General features: G+C 38.7%; 1 protein-coding gene across 6 annotated transcripts in view; it reads left to right on the plus strand.

The window, feature by feature from the left end:
* The window catches only part of EML4 (EMAP like 4), a 165,287-nt gene that overhangs the window by 116,190 nt on the left and 32,575 nt on the right, over positions 1-16,522 (plus strand). For all 6 annotated transcript variants that reach the window (XM_074818013.1, XM_074818010.1, XM_074818012.1 and 3 more), the window contains 2 exons: positions 10,129-10,252; positions 15,335-15,484. In XM_074818013.1, coding sequence (XP_074674114.1) covers positions 10,129-10,252; positions 15,335-15,484 — 274 coding nt within the window. The remainder of the gene's footprint in view (positions 1-10,128; positions 10,253-15,334; positions 15,485-16,522) is intronic.

Genomic DNA, 16,522 nt, shown 5'->3' on the forward strand with positions numbered 1-16,522 from the left:
TAAATGTCAGACCTAGGCAGTCCTTTTCTCCTGCCAGCAGCAGCAGCACAGGGAGCCGCAGCCTGCAGCTGCCTTGTGGGCAGGCACTTGAGTTTTCTCTGCTTAGCACCATGCCGAGGCCTGGTGTGCTACCAGCGTTCGTCACATACCTTCTATCTCAGTACCCAGTTTTGTTCCCTCAGTGCCTCTACTCCACATTAAGGTCAGTCCCTGAGCTTTATGCATGTGGGTGTATGCTAAAGCAGAGGTAATACAGACAGAAACACCTTGGTGATGCCAATCCAATGAGGGAAGTATTATACAAACTTCCATTTATTTGCTGAAGAGATTTTTGGGTTTAGGTTTTTCAGCTGATTTTTGAACATTTAGTTGTTTATCCTTGTAAACCAGGACAACCTTTTTACAATAAAATCCAGTACTGAGGAGGTATTAAAATTCTGTGAAAATCCAATAAAGCTATGAGTGAAATGAACAGGTGCTTACGACAACCTTAAAAGGACTCTAGCTAAAGTTTTTCCTTTAAATTCTTTACCAGCAGGTGTTTATAATTGCCTATAAAAGCCATCTTGCTTTTCACTTCAGCAGAGACATTTTTAAAGCATTAATCGTAAAGCATTCATATTTTTATACCCAGAAGTTAAAGACCTGGCTTATATTAAGATAAAAGGTATTTTTTTTCACTGAGATTCCGTGTTTGAGTTTGGTTTTCAGTGATAGCAGCTCCGTATTGTGAATCACTTGTTCTCTTATTGCTTTATAATAAGTGACACTTAGACGTTTTTGGATGGCAGTAAAAACCATATGTGAAAGAATTAATGAAAAACATTCACTGCATTCCTAACTTTCTTTCTTTTTAGATTGTGCTTTATTAGTTTCCTGTACTTTTTCTTCTGTTAGTTTAACTGTGCTATAGTTCTAGCTTCACAGAATGGGGCAATCGTGAAGCACACAATGGAAAAATTTACCCTGCAGACAGTGTGTCCTCTCCACTGAGAGTGCAAAATTCAGTAACTACCTCGGATCAGTTTTTCATCAGACACGTATTTTCTGTCAGATGCTTATTGAAGTGCTCACGTACCTGAGGGCAAATGGAGACCCAGTCTACCTCATTATTATTGGGCTGCTTGCTCTCATTCAGGCACAGTGCATATTATTAAAAACTATAGATACTGTCAGAAAAACAAATTCATATTTGGGAGTTTTTATTATTCATTCTTTGTGAAGTCAGAATTTTATTATTTAAGCAGGAAGCATTTAGATACAGTCTTATTCAGCTTGTGTCCAATGCTCCTTTTTGAGTCCTTTTTTTTTTTTTTTAAAAAACAAAGCTGGGGTTTAATATTAAACTTGAATTATTTTAACACAAATGGTAACTGTTGTTAGTACCCAGATTCTTAATGTCATCTGGTATGTGCAAAAAGAGGGTTTTAATTGTGATTTACCTATCAAGTTACATAAAATTAATAACCAGAGATCTATTAAGAAACCACAAGGCAAAGCTATAAAATGTTCCAAACTGAGGCAAATCACTTGCCTCATCTGCTTTTTTCAGCTGTCTGGTTTGCACTGCACCAGCGCTCAGTAGTGACAGTGCATGTCTACTTGTCAGGTTCAGCAGGCATTGACGCATAGCTCAGGGTGAGAGATGGCAGACCTGCAGCCGCATCTTAATTCCACCATAACTTAAAATTTAATGGTCTGGGCATGGTGGCTGAATTTGGTTGTATTTGTGTCTGTGCTGTTAGCACTGATTTAAATTAGAAACAGGTTTGTAAGCCTTTGTCCTCAGGTTAGTGGTCCTACAGAGTTCTTGGACACAGGCCTGAAAGCAGAAAGCTTGTGGGAAAGAAACTATTTGTAGTATTAAAAAGCATAACTTCACTGGTCAAGCGACTAGAAGGTGAAGACAGATTAATAAATGTACTCTGGATGTGGTAGTTTATTGTATATTATTAGAGAGTTCTGCTTGGCCAAGCTAGTTGGAGTCTTTTGGGGTTTTTCATTTGCTTGTAAATCACTTTAAGGCTAAGATTCAGATGCTAAACTGAGTTAGTTTAGAACTGAGATGAGGATTTTGATGCATCAGTCCATGTTGCTTTTTCAAATTAGATGGAGTGGAACCTACTGAAAAATAGTCACTAATCATTTACAAGGTAATATTACTGTAATGATTTCTTAAAAATTAAACTTATAACCATGTAGAAAACCAGATATATTTGTTATGTATTCACTATTATCTACTCTGTGTGTGTGTATATACATATATATATATACAAAATACACTGTGCTCATTAGACTTCCCATTATGCATACCATACACTTGCTAGCTGAAGAGCAGTTATTTACAGCACAGACTTGTGGGACTAACTCGGGGTCTGTCTAAATAATGAGGAATAGTGTGATATAAAATACATTCTTTTAATATTTTGTCCAGTTTTGTTGAAGAAATCAGTAATTGAGGATGAGGGCTTCTCATATGCTTCTGCGAATCTACTGTGTATTCCTTGACAATTTCATTTTGAGGCATGTTTTTGAGAAGCCAGGCAGAGTTTGGTTTTGTCATGTCACTGTCTTCAAATTTCTGAAGGATCTCAACAGTATGTCTCCTGAATTGCTCTTCTCTGTAGATACTTCTGAGTTAGTCTACAAAGACTTATTTGATCTTTTTTTTTCCTCCTCCTTTCAGTTCCTATTATTTTTATTATTTTCCTCTGAAAACCTTCCATATTCCCCTAAGAATATGTATCACAGAAAATAGTAAATTGCTTAAGCGTCATTGCATGAGTCTTTCTGTGCTGACTTCATGGAAGCACTAATTTCAGCTTTTTGCATTGCCATATCTTTGCTATCTATTATTACCTGCAGTGTTTTTCATTGGTCTTACCTTCCAGCTTGCTTTCCCTGAATTGCTGGGATTTAAACTTTCTTCCAAGAGCACGTTAATAGGCATCATTTGAAGTTGAACTTTGTGTACCTTTGTGCTGCTTTTTTTTTTGTTTGTTTGGGGTTTTTTTTTGGGGGGGGGGGGGTATTTGGTTTTTTTGGGGGGGGTTGTTTTTTTTTTTTTTCCCCTTGTAATAAGTCCTGATTAAGAGGTTATTTATGTTAACAGGAATCTCCTTTTGATACAAGGAGGCTTTGCAAAAAATTTTCAGCCACTGTCTACTGTTTGTCTACAGTTTTTTATTTGGCCTTAGTTTTAGTCCTGGATTCTTGGTGTTGCATGCTTTACCAACAGTTTCCTTGCATGCAAGTTAAGTACGCTGGCTTACAGTGACTGTCTGTGAAGAAGATGCACTTATTTCCTTGCAGATCAGGCAGGCTTCTAGGGTTCCCTCTCAGTAGCAGCACCTTGTTTTCACCAACATATTTATTCATCTTTTCTCTAGCAGGCTATAAACTATCAAAGAACCTGCAGTAGATTCTCTGGTTGCTAACATCTGCCTCCAGCCTGTTGGGACCTATTTGGCTAGTGTTTAGACTAATGAACTTAACACAGGAAAGTAGGGGCGCTGATGAAATTTCACTGATGACATGAAGCTGAGAGACCAAACTGGTACAGTGAAAGCTGAGATTTTAATACAGTAAGACCTAGATGTTCCTGAGGCCTAGAGTAGTATAAGACAAAATTAAATTATTCAGTGTGAAAGATCACACACGCAGGAGTTGCTAGCAATGTTTTAGCTATAAACAGGGTGTCTGCCAGAATTAAATGGTGAGGAAAAGGGTTCTAACATGCTAGTTAATCATACAAAGATTGAACCACTCGCTCATTACAAAAATAAAAATACAATCCCAGGATGTATCAGAAGTAATTCTAACAGAGATACACAGCCTTATGGAAAATGTTAATGCATCAAAACCCTGGTAGGTTCTCCTCTGTAACGCTGCATGCAGTTATAGCCACACACAATCATAAAAGGTAAATTTGTGGTGGTGTGGAGACAGACTGAAATCTTATCATGCAAAAAGACAGTTAAATAGCTGGAAGTTTTTATTGTTGCAAAATGAAGGCTAGGAGGAGGAAGGGCATGACTGCTGTTTTCATGCTCACCTGATGTGCTTTCAGACAGCAGATGGACAGACCTGTGCTGAAGTTAACAGCTATGCTGTCAGACACACAAAAAGTAAACAACTGGGCCATGCTTTACTGTCGCCTGGAAGTTGAGAGTTTCCCATGTGTTAGGAGAAGGAGGCTTTTGGACAGTATTCGGAGATCAGCAGACCATGTTTGTGTGTATCCCAGTGACAGCCAAGGTTCTGCTGTCCAAAGCGAGTGCTGCAGTACCCTGATGAGAGTTGAAAACCAGTGGTGCAGGCAGAGAGAGGGCACTTGGTGGGCATGTTGTGCATCCATCGGGCTGGGCTAGGATGGGCTCAGATGGGATGTTCCTCCAGCTCATGACCTGGGTTTGCAGAGCCTTGTGGCTGATTGGCACTCAAGTCCACCTTTAGGTGGGTCACCACCAAGTCGCTGGGCTCTGTCTTTGTGTCATTCTTACTGAGCAGCGTTTTGTGTCCCTTCAGCTGACTGCGGCCACAGTGTAGTCAGATCAAGTGTATCTCTGGGGCTGAGTTAGTAATTTCCTCAGACCTCTGGGAGTCCCACAGAGAGCTAGGACATGCAATGAAGTTTGCTTGAGTCCAGCACACCCAGGGGGCTCCCATGTGAGGCTAATAAGCCTGGGCCTGGGAGCAAAAATTGGGAGTGCTGGTCCTGTGTCCCCTGGCACTTGTGCAAGGAGATTGTTGAGACTCCAGGGGTGAATTATTGTGGAGCCAAGCAGAGTTTGGCAAGGGCTGTGAATTTGAGATCACAGCTGCCCAAAAGCAGCTACAGCTGTCCTGGTGAAGAGCTGGTCCCTGAAGTGCTGCATCCACTTGATGCTGCCTTTTGTAGCAACCCTGGGCCTGAGCTACTCCTTTTTGTGTGGCATGGCTAATCCACAGCACCTTGGTGTGCTATCTGCAGAGCTTCAACTGTACTTTTAGGTTGGTTTAATCCATATTTGAAAGGATTTATAGGATTTCTGCAGTTGCAAATTAATTAACTTAGCAAACACCGAGGTCCTTTCAGGTATGCCCTCCTGCTCCTTCCCCCCGCCCCCCCATGCTTCTTCACAGTGGGTAGTGGGATCTGAACAACTCTTTATATGGGGTAGAGAATTTTTATTTTCATACCTACTGTTTTCAGTCTGATAGATACCAGAATTGTTGAGGATTGTTTGTTTGTTTGGTGCACACGCCCCCACTTAAAACTTCTAAACCCCCTTACCCACATATCTGTTACGAGATGATCAAGGCTCTTTTATTCCAAAAGATCAAGTGAGGGAAGAACAGTCCTGACATACTGCTTTGTACGTGGAAATAGTGAGAATGCAGGGAAGAAACAGATAATTGAATGGTCAAGAGCATTAGACTGAGCCAGTATGCTGTGAAGGAGTTAAATCACTGGTTTTCTTAACTTGCAAGTACAAGAATTTGGCCTCAGGCAATTAGTTGCTGTTAGAGAATGGTTTTGTTGATATGTTGCCATCCTCTAGTATTTCAAAAGATTTTTACATTAATATTATATCTGCCCTACAGGTTATTTTGACGAAAGGAAATTTAGTCGTAGTCAAAAATCTTTCAGTGGGTTGTCTCTTTTTTAATCCTTAACTCTTCTATAGGGAGAGGCTTGATCAAGTTATACCTAGGCTATGTCTCTCTAACAAGTGTGTTAAATACGTATCTTCAAAGGTAATCTTGAATAACTTGCAGCTAGTTAATAAAAGCAAAAGATGTTATTTCGTTAATGGGGAAGTTCAGAGAGCTAATGTGTAGCTGAATGCCCTGCAGATAATCTTTTCCCTGAGCTCCAGGAGAGCCTCTTCTTTTCTGGCCAAAGACCTGACTAAATTCCTCTTGCACCAGGGGAGGCTTAAGTTGGGTATTAGGAAAAATTTCTTCACCAAAAGGGTTGTCAAGCATTGGAACAGCACCCAGGGAAGTGATTGAGTCACTGTCCCTGGAGATACTTAAAAAATGTGTAGATGTGACACTTAGGGGCATGGTTTAGTGGTGTGGTGGACTTGGCAGGTAATGGTTGGACTGGGTGATCTTAAGCAATTCTATGATTCTATGATGTCTGACAGGTGCAACGGCCTCCATACATATGAATTTCAGTTGCAATTTATCTCCACTGTTCTAAGCAGCAATGAGAAATTTGATCCTAAATTTGTGGTGTCATTTTGCATTGATCTTGTGGAACCAGAAGTACCAGGCTCAGTGTTAAATCAAGAACTTGACTTGCACCAACAAATGATCTTTTCTATATACCCTCAGGCTACATTGTGCTTGAATTTCTAAGAGTGTGAGCGCCAGATTTTAATAGAAAGTTCATTATTAATACATTACTCTTGGTTTTGACCAGTGTTATTTTATCTCTGTAAAACACATACTATAAAAAGAATATTTTGGTGGAGAAATGAGACGTTACTAGTTTGGAGTAATTAATCTAAACATTTGTGTCAAACTAGTGACAACACTGATCTTTAGCTTTTCTCAGCAATGCAGTTAAGCAATGCACATTTAGTAAAATAATTATTATTTCTAATTTAGCTACTGGGAAGTGCTTTTTGTTCTTCTCTGATATTTGGTCTGAAGCAAGTTTTCTACTGTTGTGGATGGACTCAGGGTTCTCGTTCAAAGGAGCTGTATTTGTTCTTAGATGTGGGACAGCTGTTTTTCATCTTTGTATTTGTTCCTTTGATACTGGACTTAAATGGCTCAACTTTCATTGTATTGATATTTTAAATAAGGGAAAACCTTTATGCATGTGTTTTACGTTGCTCAATTATCATGATTTCTGTTCTTGAATTATTTTTTGAGTCTCTGGGGGTTTTTTTTTTTGCACCAGCTTTCAGCTGTATTTGGACTGTCATAGGAAAACTCTCTTCTTTCGCCTCCAGTGGAGACTAAACCTACTATTAAGGGTCAAAAGCGACTCAAAACTCAAGTAAAATGAATTCTTGATCTCAGAAGGTTGATTCGAGCACACCAGAAGTGGAAAAGGAGTCACACTAATCATATCTTTTAAGTCTGGGAACTTGGTAAATTTAATAAACTGTGATCTGTTTCACCAAGCAATTAAAAAAAATTGTTAAAACATTTAAGCATCAAGAAATCAAACTATAGTGTGTTAAGAGGAAAACCAAAAGTTTTTGACAAATTAAGCTGTATGTGTTGTGAAATCTTCAAAGTGAGTATCATGCATGTAGTAGAATACTTTTAACTAGCTTATGTTTAGGTATGTGGATTCATTGACCTAGTTAAGCTTGAGCAATGCTGTGGCAAGTGCTGTTAAAACCACACAAGCTCATGGGTAATTCTTTCTCTGACTAGGAGTTACTGAATATATTACATGATTTGGTCACCATAGATTTTTTTCCCATATGTGTCAGTGCTGTCCAAGTCATTAGTGTGTGCTAGGATCATTACTGCTCTATTCAAACTAGTGCTTTCCAGTGTTTTCAGAACTGGTGTGGTGTTCCACAGAATTTCACACAACGCTGATATAATCCTCTATGATCACAAATACTTCTTTTAAATACCCTAGAATATTCACATTTCTTTTTCATTAGACTGATGATTGTTGGTCTTCTATCTTGTCTAGTTGTCGAAGAAAGACCTTGACTGTCTAGAATTCATTTCTAAACTTTGTGCAAGACTGCTTTATAGCTTAGGTGAATGAAAGTAGTTACAGGGTTTTCATTTCTCATTCTCTTCCAACTGTAGTAATACTGAATATGTTTCTGCAGTCTGTATAGTAGGGGTGTTTCAAATTTAGAGAAGGGTAAAGACCCTGGCTTAAGGTTGGTCTTGCTCACAACTTTGATTATTTCTTGATCTTTACATCTTCTAAAATGTTTCTGTAAGCAAGAAAGAGTCTACACTGCTTCTGTTGTCACTGAAATGATCTTTCTCTTGCCTTTTTAGATCTCCAAGTTTGACTTGAGCTGTTAAGTTGTAATTTTTTGGGGATGTCCGACTTTCTCATAATTTCAATTTTAGATGTTTTAGGGAATGCAAAACATAGGTTGCATATTCATACAGTCTGAGTAATAATCTTAATGCTTAACCGGGGAAATATTTACAAGTATTCCCTGGACATTTGCAGGGAGGTCTGCCTCATGTTTGCCTTTTGAGAGAAATACAAAAGTAATTGTTTAAAGATCTTAATTTTAGAGCTCAGTATTGGTTGCGTCAAATGCAATTAGAGATTACTTAATGCTGTATTGCTAATTCACAGCTATTCTTTCACTCCAGTCCTACTCAACTATTTATATTTTGGTTTGAAACTCTGAGTTCCCTCTGGCTGCTGTGATTTTTCAAATCCCTACTCATAAAAAATATCAGAGTTCCAGAATCATGGCAGATTTGGGTTTGTGATATTAGTTATATTAACAATGGTTATTAGTTACTAAAGAAGTTGAAGAGTGATTAGAAGTTACCATTCAGTGATGCAAAATTAGTGAAATACTTGGGTCTTTGTCATCAGTGGTTTTTGAAATAAAACTCCTGTGTCAACAGTGTTGAAGGCTGGCATTAATTATTGTGGATTTGAGGCCTGATTTAACCATAGTTAAACAGCACTACAGTGCGGTTGTGCTGTGTGGGTAGGACATAAAGGCTTTTATAAGTCTCCAAGGGCTTTTCTGGTCTTCCAAAGTTAGAAAATTATTAATCTATTATCCACTGTCATAGTGTGGAGGGGAGACTCCTGTAGGGTGCCTAATAATACTAGTCACAATCATGTATTCCTTAAATCCAGATGATTTACTTTCCAATGACTAGCTAATGTGTTTGACCAAGCCACTCAGCTACTCTGTAATTAGTTTTCTCTGGTGGAAAATAATCTCATGATCCTTGAAAAGGAACTCCTAAAGGCTTGCGAAGTGCTCAGATGCCCCAGCAGAGATATACATGTATTTTGTCACAGCTACAGACAGTGTTATAGCTGGAGTCATTAGGAGCTGTTGCTTCCTTCCATACTTCAGGACATGATGCAGTATGCAATAGTATGCAATTAGGATTAATTAAAAAAATTAATAATTCAGATTAGTGTATTAGTTTGTGATGATACATAATTTCAGACTATATTCCTCAGCAAAGCTTTTGACACTTTTTCCTGCAGTATCCTTGAGTCTTAGCTTGGTTGTTATGGTTTTTATAGGTGGGCAGCAGAGTAGGTCAATGAACCACTTGGATGATTGGCCTCAGAGCATCGTGGTTAATGGGTCATACTCTACCTGGTGGCCAGTAGGTAACAAGTGGAGCCTGCAGGGGTCTGTCTTGGACTTGTCCTGTTTAATATCTTTAGCAATGACCTGGAGCAGGCAACACAGTACACACTCACGTTTGCAGATGACAGCAGACCAGGCAGCCTAGCTGATATGCTGGAGGATAGAGCTGCCAACCAGGGGTACCTGGGCAGGCTGGAGGGATGGGCCTGCAGGAACCTCACAAAATTAAGCAGGGACAAATGCCAAGTCCTGCGCCTGGGGGAAAGAAGAGCGCCTGGCAGGGATACAGGCTGGGGACAGAGAGGCTGCAGGGAGCAGGTCTGTGGGACAGGCACTGGGGGTGCTGGCAAACAGCCAGGTGCCAAGAGAGGTTGTGCCATCTCCATCCCTGGAGGTTTTCAAGACTGGACTAGGCAAAACCCTGAGCAACCTGGTCTGACCTCATGGCTGAGCCTGCTTTGACCCAGAGGTTGGACTTGAAGGCTTCCTGAGGTCTGCTTCAAGCTGAAATACCTTATCCTGTGATTCTATGACTACTTCTTTATTCAATTTCTGATTTAAATTTGGATTTGAAATTTGCCTTTGTAATTTAATTTGCATGTCTAAAATATTATATGCTCAGTCTGTTCTTTCACAAATTCAACTAACGCTTACCGTGTGCGTGTGTGTTTTAGTCTTCTGTTTTTTAAAAAAATAAAATCTGGGCCTTTACCAAGCTCGCATTTCAAAAGTAATTGTTCTATCACTAGTATTATTTGCATCTCTGTGCTTATTACTGGTTTCTTTTGTGCTTATTTCTTGTGTAAACTTGCCACATAATTAATAAGCTTTTTTGTTTCAACAGAGGGAGAGTATATCAAGATGTTCATGCGAGGTCGACCAATCACGATGTTCATTCCTTCTGATGTAGAAAATTATGATGATATTAGGACAGAGCTGCCTCCTGAGAAGTTAAAACTAGAGTGGGTGTATCCTTGATATCAGTAACTACTTGCTGTTCCCTTTTTGTCTTTTTGTCTTGTCTTGCCTTTTTTTTTTTTTTTTGCTTTAGAATCTGGTCTTGTGACTTCTCTGTTCAGAGATAAAAATTACCTAGAAGTGGGGGGAAATGTTCAATTTAATATAACAATTGAAATGGTTTGCAGCTGCTGTATAGTATGACTTTAAGCTGCAGAATATGTAGGCACAGAAAAGCCGGACTTTTTGTTTGCTTTGCTGTTGAAACTAATTGCAATTTATTTTTAGTGTGAAAGAAAGTGTCTTTGGAGAGCTACAAAGTTTCAGAAATACCGCAGTCTGCCCCCCACTATATTAATGTAGGCTTTGGGTTCAGGAATATTGTTAGCTTTCAATCTCTGCTCATTTTCAGGAGGTTTTAGAGCTATGGAAGATCTTGAATTTCTCGTTCTCGTTGTCCTTACCTATGGAGCAAGGATTGCAGAAACAGCCTTCCTTTGCACTCACTGCTGCTGTGTTTCAGCTCCAAAGTGAAGGGGTTAATTTCTTGGAGACTAGTTTTCATTAAACACACTAAGTAAATTTATCATTTGAAGAGTGGAGTTGGTGTGTGGCTGATGACAAGTCTCCAGGCTTAGTAGATCAGGCGTTAAGTTCATTATGAGACGTGCTTTTGCACACGTTTAGGTCTTCCTGTCATCCCCTCATCTCTGCAGATTCTTCCAGTAAGCTATGATTGTATAAGTAAGGTTCTTAGCACTTCAGTTAAATAACATGTCTAGGCAGCACTTGAGTTGGTGTAATAATCTCAAGTTTGATTCTTCTGATGTGGCTGAATGCAGGAAGATTTTTAGGAATGTTGAAGATACACTGTTCATATGTTAAGATATGTACAGAGAAACTGCCCCTACCTCTCTCACCATATCTGTTAGTGACTTAAGGCATACATATATTTTAAGCCACCCCTTGTTACTTGCTTTAGGAAAGAAGATTTCTCTATTATTTTTCCTGCCTTTATTAACTAATAGATGTTTGAAACAGATAATGTTGGGTACTTGGTTATGAAGAGCAACTGTGGAGCTCACGTCCTCTGAACTTTTCAGTGAGGCTGTGGAAGCTTAGATCACAACGGAGGAAAGTTTTAGATTGAAAGTCTGACTGGAAGGAAAATGGAGCTCTTGGTCATGCTTTGCAAAGCTGTGGCACCCAGCTTTCCTATTGTCACAGCTCTTGGATGCTGATGCTGGCGCTGATATTACTGTGGAGTGAATTGGGTCACAGATCTGGCTGCAATGTAATCTTTTTTGCAGAGCTAACTTTCAGCAGGATCAACTCATTAATTTGATTTGCCCCACAAACATGCAAGGGCTGGAACTGTCATACTGGAGGAAGATCAGATCTACTTTTTCAGCAGCAGTGAGCACTTTGGACTGGTGAAAACTGATCATGAAAACACACCCTCAGTTAAGTAGGTGCAAATCCCAGTGTGGGCACACTTATTTAATGTCCAAAGACCTTAAGTTCAGGTTAAAAATGTTTCCTGATGAGGGCTAATTAAAGTGAAATAAATCTAATCTAAACAGACTGTCCATATGTTTTTGGAATCTGTTTAAAGAAATGTCATCCTAAATCAGACCAGTATATTTTTGAGTGTAGGGTATCTTTTGGATATGATGATGAAGAAAACAATGAGGAAAAGGCAGTAAAATTTACGAGGACTGAATATTGGTCTCTATGAAGTTGCACTAAGGAAGATACAGTGGCAGAAGATCTTGTGCTTCATACACAGGTTTAGCAAGGGGAAGAAATCTGCAAGCCAGCCGTAACTGCTGAATATGACTGCAAACTGAAGCTTGTACAATTTCTTAAAAAGTCAGGGACAGTTATTCACAGAATATTTTAGTAATGTTTGTTTTGCAACTCAAAGGTGAATTGAGTGTTGAATTGTTCAATCTATAAGTTTTGTTTTGAACACCTTTAATTCTCCTGCCTTCTGGATGATTGTTTATAATTGGGTTTTCCTTCAATATTACTGTTTTGGAAGATGCCAATCAACTATGAACAACTTCCAGGGCAAGAACAGAGGGTTTTTGGGGTTGATTTTTTGTTTGAGTTGGTTGGTTGGTTGATTGGTTTGGGAGAAGGGGTGTCCTTTTTAGATGAACTGTGTCCTACCAGGTATATTCAACTACTGATACCCAGTACTATAGATTCAACAGAACACACTTAACTTTTGGCTGTTCTGCAGATTACTGTCAGTTGAAGAAATACCTGAGCTGCTTGGCAAGATAATGTAGCTCGTAGGGAAATCTGAGCTCTTGACTGTGTCTGGTTCCTGAGTGATTTCATTTAAATTTAATAATTTAGTTTGGGTATCCCTGCTTTGTAGTGCAATTTTTTGTACTGCACGTCAGAACTGGTTAAAGCATATCTGGCATTCCTACTAATAGTGAAATGGGCTTATTTAGCAGCTACAGAGGTCCCAGTCAGTGCTGCTGTTGACAGGCAGTGACTTTAGCTGAGTTTCTGAAGGGTGTTTCTCACTCTGTTTTATAAAACTAGTTTTAACACTGGTGCTCTTCTAAGAATAATTGAAGCCAGAGGTAAATACACTATTGAATTCTGGTGTACAGTGGATCACTTTTCATGAGGGCCATATTCTTTGCCAGTTAAAACCAAAAAAACCCCAAAACTAAAAGCTGTTAAGCATATCAAATGTTGTGACACAGCAGTCCTTGTAATGGCTGAGAAGCATTCGCAATATGAAGACAACTATTTCTGAATTTCCCTGGTTGAAACATCAGTCTAACTGAAAGATTAACATTGAAATTTAGTGGAAATTAAGTGTCAAAGTTGTGTCACTCCTTTTTTCTGTAGAGAGAGACAGTCAATTATTGTGTTAACATATCTGCTGCTTTGTTCTGAGTGTGCAGAGAAGGAAAGAACTTCTGTGGAGCAACAATACTTCTTATTTTCTCTCAAGATATTCTGGGATGGAGAGTGAAGAAAGCAAAAAATTTCTCCCACGAAACAAGTTGTTCCTTTACATGCTCCTAAAAAACACAGTCCTAGAAAATGCAGCTGCTCTTTGGTACTTTATTATGTAGGAGGTGTAAAGGAAAGGAACAGACTAAGAAAACTTAACCATTTTTTGCAGCCTCATGAATGCCAGAGCTCAATGGTGGGTGCCAAAATACTTAGCCTTAGTTTTGCATGGAAGACTTCTGCTGTGGAAAGGCATGTTTGCGTAAATCAATACTTTTCTAGGATGAATGTTCAAAGATGTCAATCTTACTAAATCCTTACCAATACACTCCCTACTGTGTACAGCAGATTAACAAGATCTGCCTTTCTCCTCTGAGAAGGTATTTAGAATAGTGTTCTTCGTGCTTCAGGATAGAAAAAATATTTTCATTGGTTGGTAGCCCATCATTTTTGAGAGTTCAGTGGTCTTGTTGTTTTCATTTGGCTTGTTCTTTTTATAAAAGGCCATTTTGGCGTTTCTTTTTGTTCCATCAGTGTTTAAAAGAAGAAGAAAGAGGGAAATTTAGTGGGAAAGTAAATAGTGATGGAGGAGAAAGAGGCATATTTTTTTTTCTGCCCTCAGCATTGTGTTGTATCAGTGTTTCTCTTGATATCATTTGCTAAGCAAAACAGTGAATAATCTCTGCTTCAGAGGAGCCATTGTGGTGTTCTGTAATAAATGGAAGACAGCAAGATATAAATCTGTTTTGTTTTCTGTACTCTTTAGTTGACAACTGAATGCAGTGTCCCCCTTGGAACCATTTTTTAGTTACAGCATGTGTTTAATTTTGCAAGTGTTCCTGCGGTATAGCATTCCTGCAGTATAGCAGTCCTGTGGTTTGATGGGACTGCAAAAGAGGAAAGGTGGTGTGGTGGGATTTTTGGTAGAAAGGCAGCCCTTTTCCAAGCAGAATAGAGGCCAGGCTGTCAGTTTAGGAGATGTCAGTTTAGATACTCCCAAACTTGGACTGCCACACCTGCTTTCATTTATGAGAAAGGGCCAACTTCATCCATCCAGCTTTCTCCATGTGAGTCTTTGACTTCCTTTTATTTACCTGATTAACCAGGACCTAACAGTGGAATCCTTTAGCTAAAGTTGCTTAATGTATCTACCACATTTTCCTTGCTGTTGCAGGTGTATTGGAAGTGAAGAGCTCTCTAAAGTACAGGACATAACAGGAAAATTATATTTTTTGAGGCTACAAAGCTACTGTTAAAGTCTGAGTTATGATGTTAATCGTACCTAGTGACACTGGGAACTGAAATACAGGCAGCCACATTAATAGTCTCGATGAAGAAAATTGTACCTGTTTCAAAGAAATAATGAGTTGTAATAACAGTTGATCAGTGCTAACCAAGGCTGGTTCGCAGTGTGTAAAACTTCTGAATGTCATTAGGAGTCATGCAGGTTTACTGCAAAAATCATCCCGTTTATATATTTTGGGTAGGCTTGGATAGAATATTTTTTACTGTGTCAGTTCCTTCTGGGTTTTGTTTGTTTTAAAAATACTCTAAAACAGTCTGAAGAAATATTTCCTGAACTTGGCAGCTGCTGTGCAGAAGCTTGCCTTTTTCTAAAGGGCATTAGGAATTTTCACACGCTTGTTTTTAAAAGGCCAAATGAAAGTAATACTCTGGTGCCTGGGGTGCAGATGCACAGTTCTGTTGCTGTAAAAAATGTTAAATCAGAACAGTGAGACCTGCTGTTACCTAATGAAAATTCACGTGGAGGTTTTTATAAAATGATAACAGTGTATTTGTTTTACTTCACTGTGCCTTATATATTTTATTTTTAACATCAATGAGCATCACCTTTTAAGGGATTTTGTTTCCTGAAGTCCAATTGTATGAGGTTTGGTTTTTTTAAACTGTGTAACTGAAATTGTGCTATAGTTCCAGAGGAAAAACTTAAAGGGCCTTTGCTGACATGAGAGCTCCCCAGGAATCCTTTTAGAAAAAAAAAAAAAAAACCAGGTGTGTTTTGTTTTTTGTTTGTGTGGTTTTTTTTTTTTTCCTGTTATACACTGATTATGAAAACCTTGACTTTAAAAAAAAAAATAAATGTATAGATATGGGTATCGTGGAAGAGACTGTCGAGCCAATGTTTACCTCCTTCCTACTGGAGAAATTGTATATTTCATAGCATCAGTGGTGGTACTATTTAACTATGAGGAGAGAACTCAGCGACACTATTTGGGTCATACAGACTGCGTTAAATGGTTAGTATATAACATTTGCATGTAAGTATGCGTGTAATAATGCAGAAATGTGGGTTTTTCTCTTCTCTCCCACTGTATGTATGAGCTCATTAATGTCATTGTAATTGTAGTTATTTTCTGTTTCATCAGTCCCAGTAGATTTCACTGTAGTAAACATTGCACAAACGAATGGTGCTAGAGCAGTCTGTGCTAGTTTAGGATTTCTGGTTTATTTGTAAAACAACAACAGGATATATAGACAATCTAAGAATGCCAGATTAGAGAAAGGGTCTTTGTGTAAATTATTCTAAATAGATGCTCCAGAAATTAAAAATCGTCAGCCTAATTCCAAATCAGTTATTTACAGGCAGTGTGGCAAAGGCTTAGTCTTAAAGGAGAATTAGAAAACCAAATGGAAAACACCAATAATTTTCTCATTTTTTAATAGAACAAAGTATTAAGACTGTCTGAGAAATTAGAAGGGTGTTTGCAAAACAAAAGAGAGAAGCAAGGAAGTTGAAGCCAACATCATTGTGGGTGCAAAGGCAGTTGTTGATTTTACGATGTTAGTCTGAAGAGTAGGGCACACAATGTAATGGTGAACATAAGCTCTCTACTGTACCTGAATGGAGAACACTTGCCATCTAAACCTCTTTTCTCCTGGCTGTGCTTTGATAACTGTAATTGCTTCCTGTGGGAGGAATGCTGTCAGTCTTGTGTTCTTCACTTTCATTCAGAAAACTAGCTTGAATTGTAAATGTGTTTGGTGTCCATCATTCTGACATCTTCAGACTTCCCCCTGGTCCCCCTTTCCTGTTTTCATGGCTTTCTTCACCTTTGTAATTTTACAGAGAAAGCAAATAAGAAGGTCGGTCAAAAAAATCACAAGGACTAAGAGGATGTGTACTCTGAAATCTGTTTTTTCGCATCATCTCCAAAGAAAAATGTGATAAGCAAAAGCAGATTTTTACTTACACTAGTAGTGCACCATACTGGAGAACTTCATTAGTACAATTACATCAGTAATTCATTTCAAGTGGCAGTAATCCCTGACTTCTG

This window comes from Strix aluco, chromosome 3 (genome assembly GCF_031877795.1).
Source record: "Strix aluco isolate bStrAlu1 chromosome 3, bStrAlu1.hap1, whole genome shotgun sequence".
Lineage (NCBI taxonomy): Eukaryota > Metazoa > Chordata > Aves > Strigiformes > Strigidae > Strix > Strix aluco.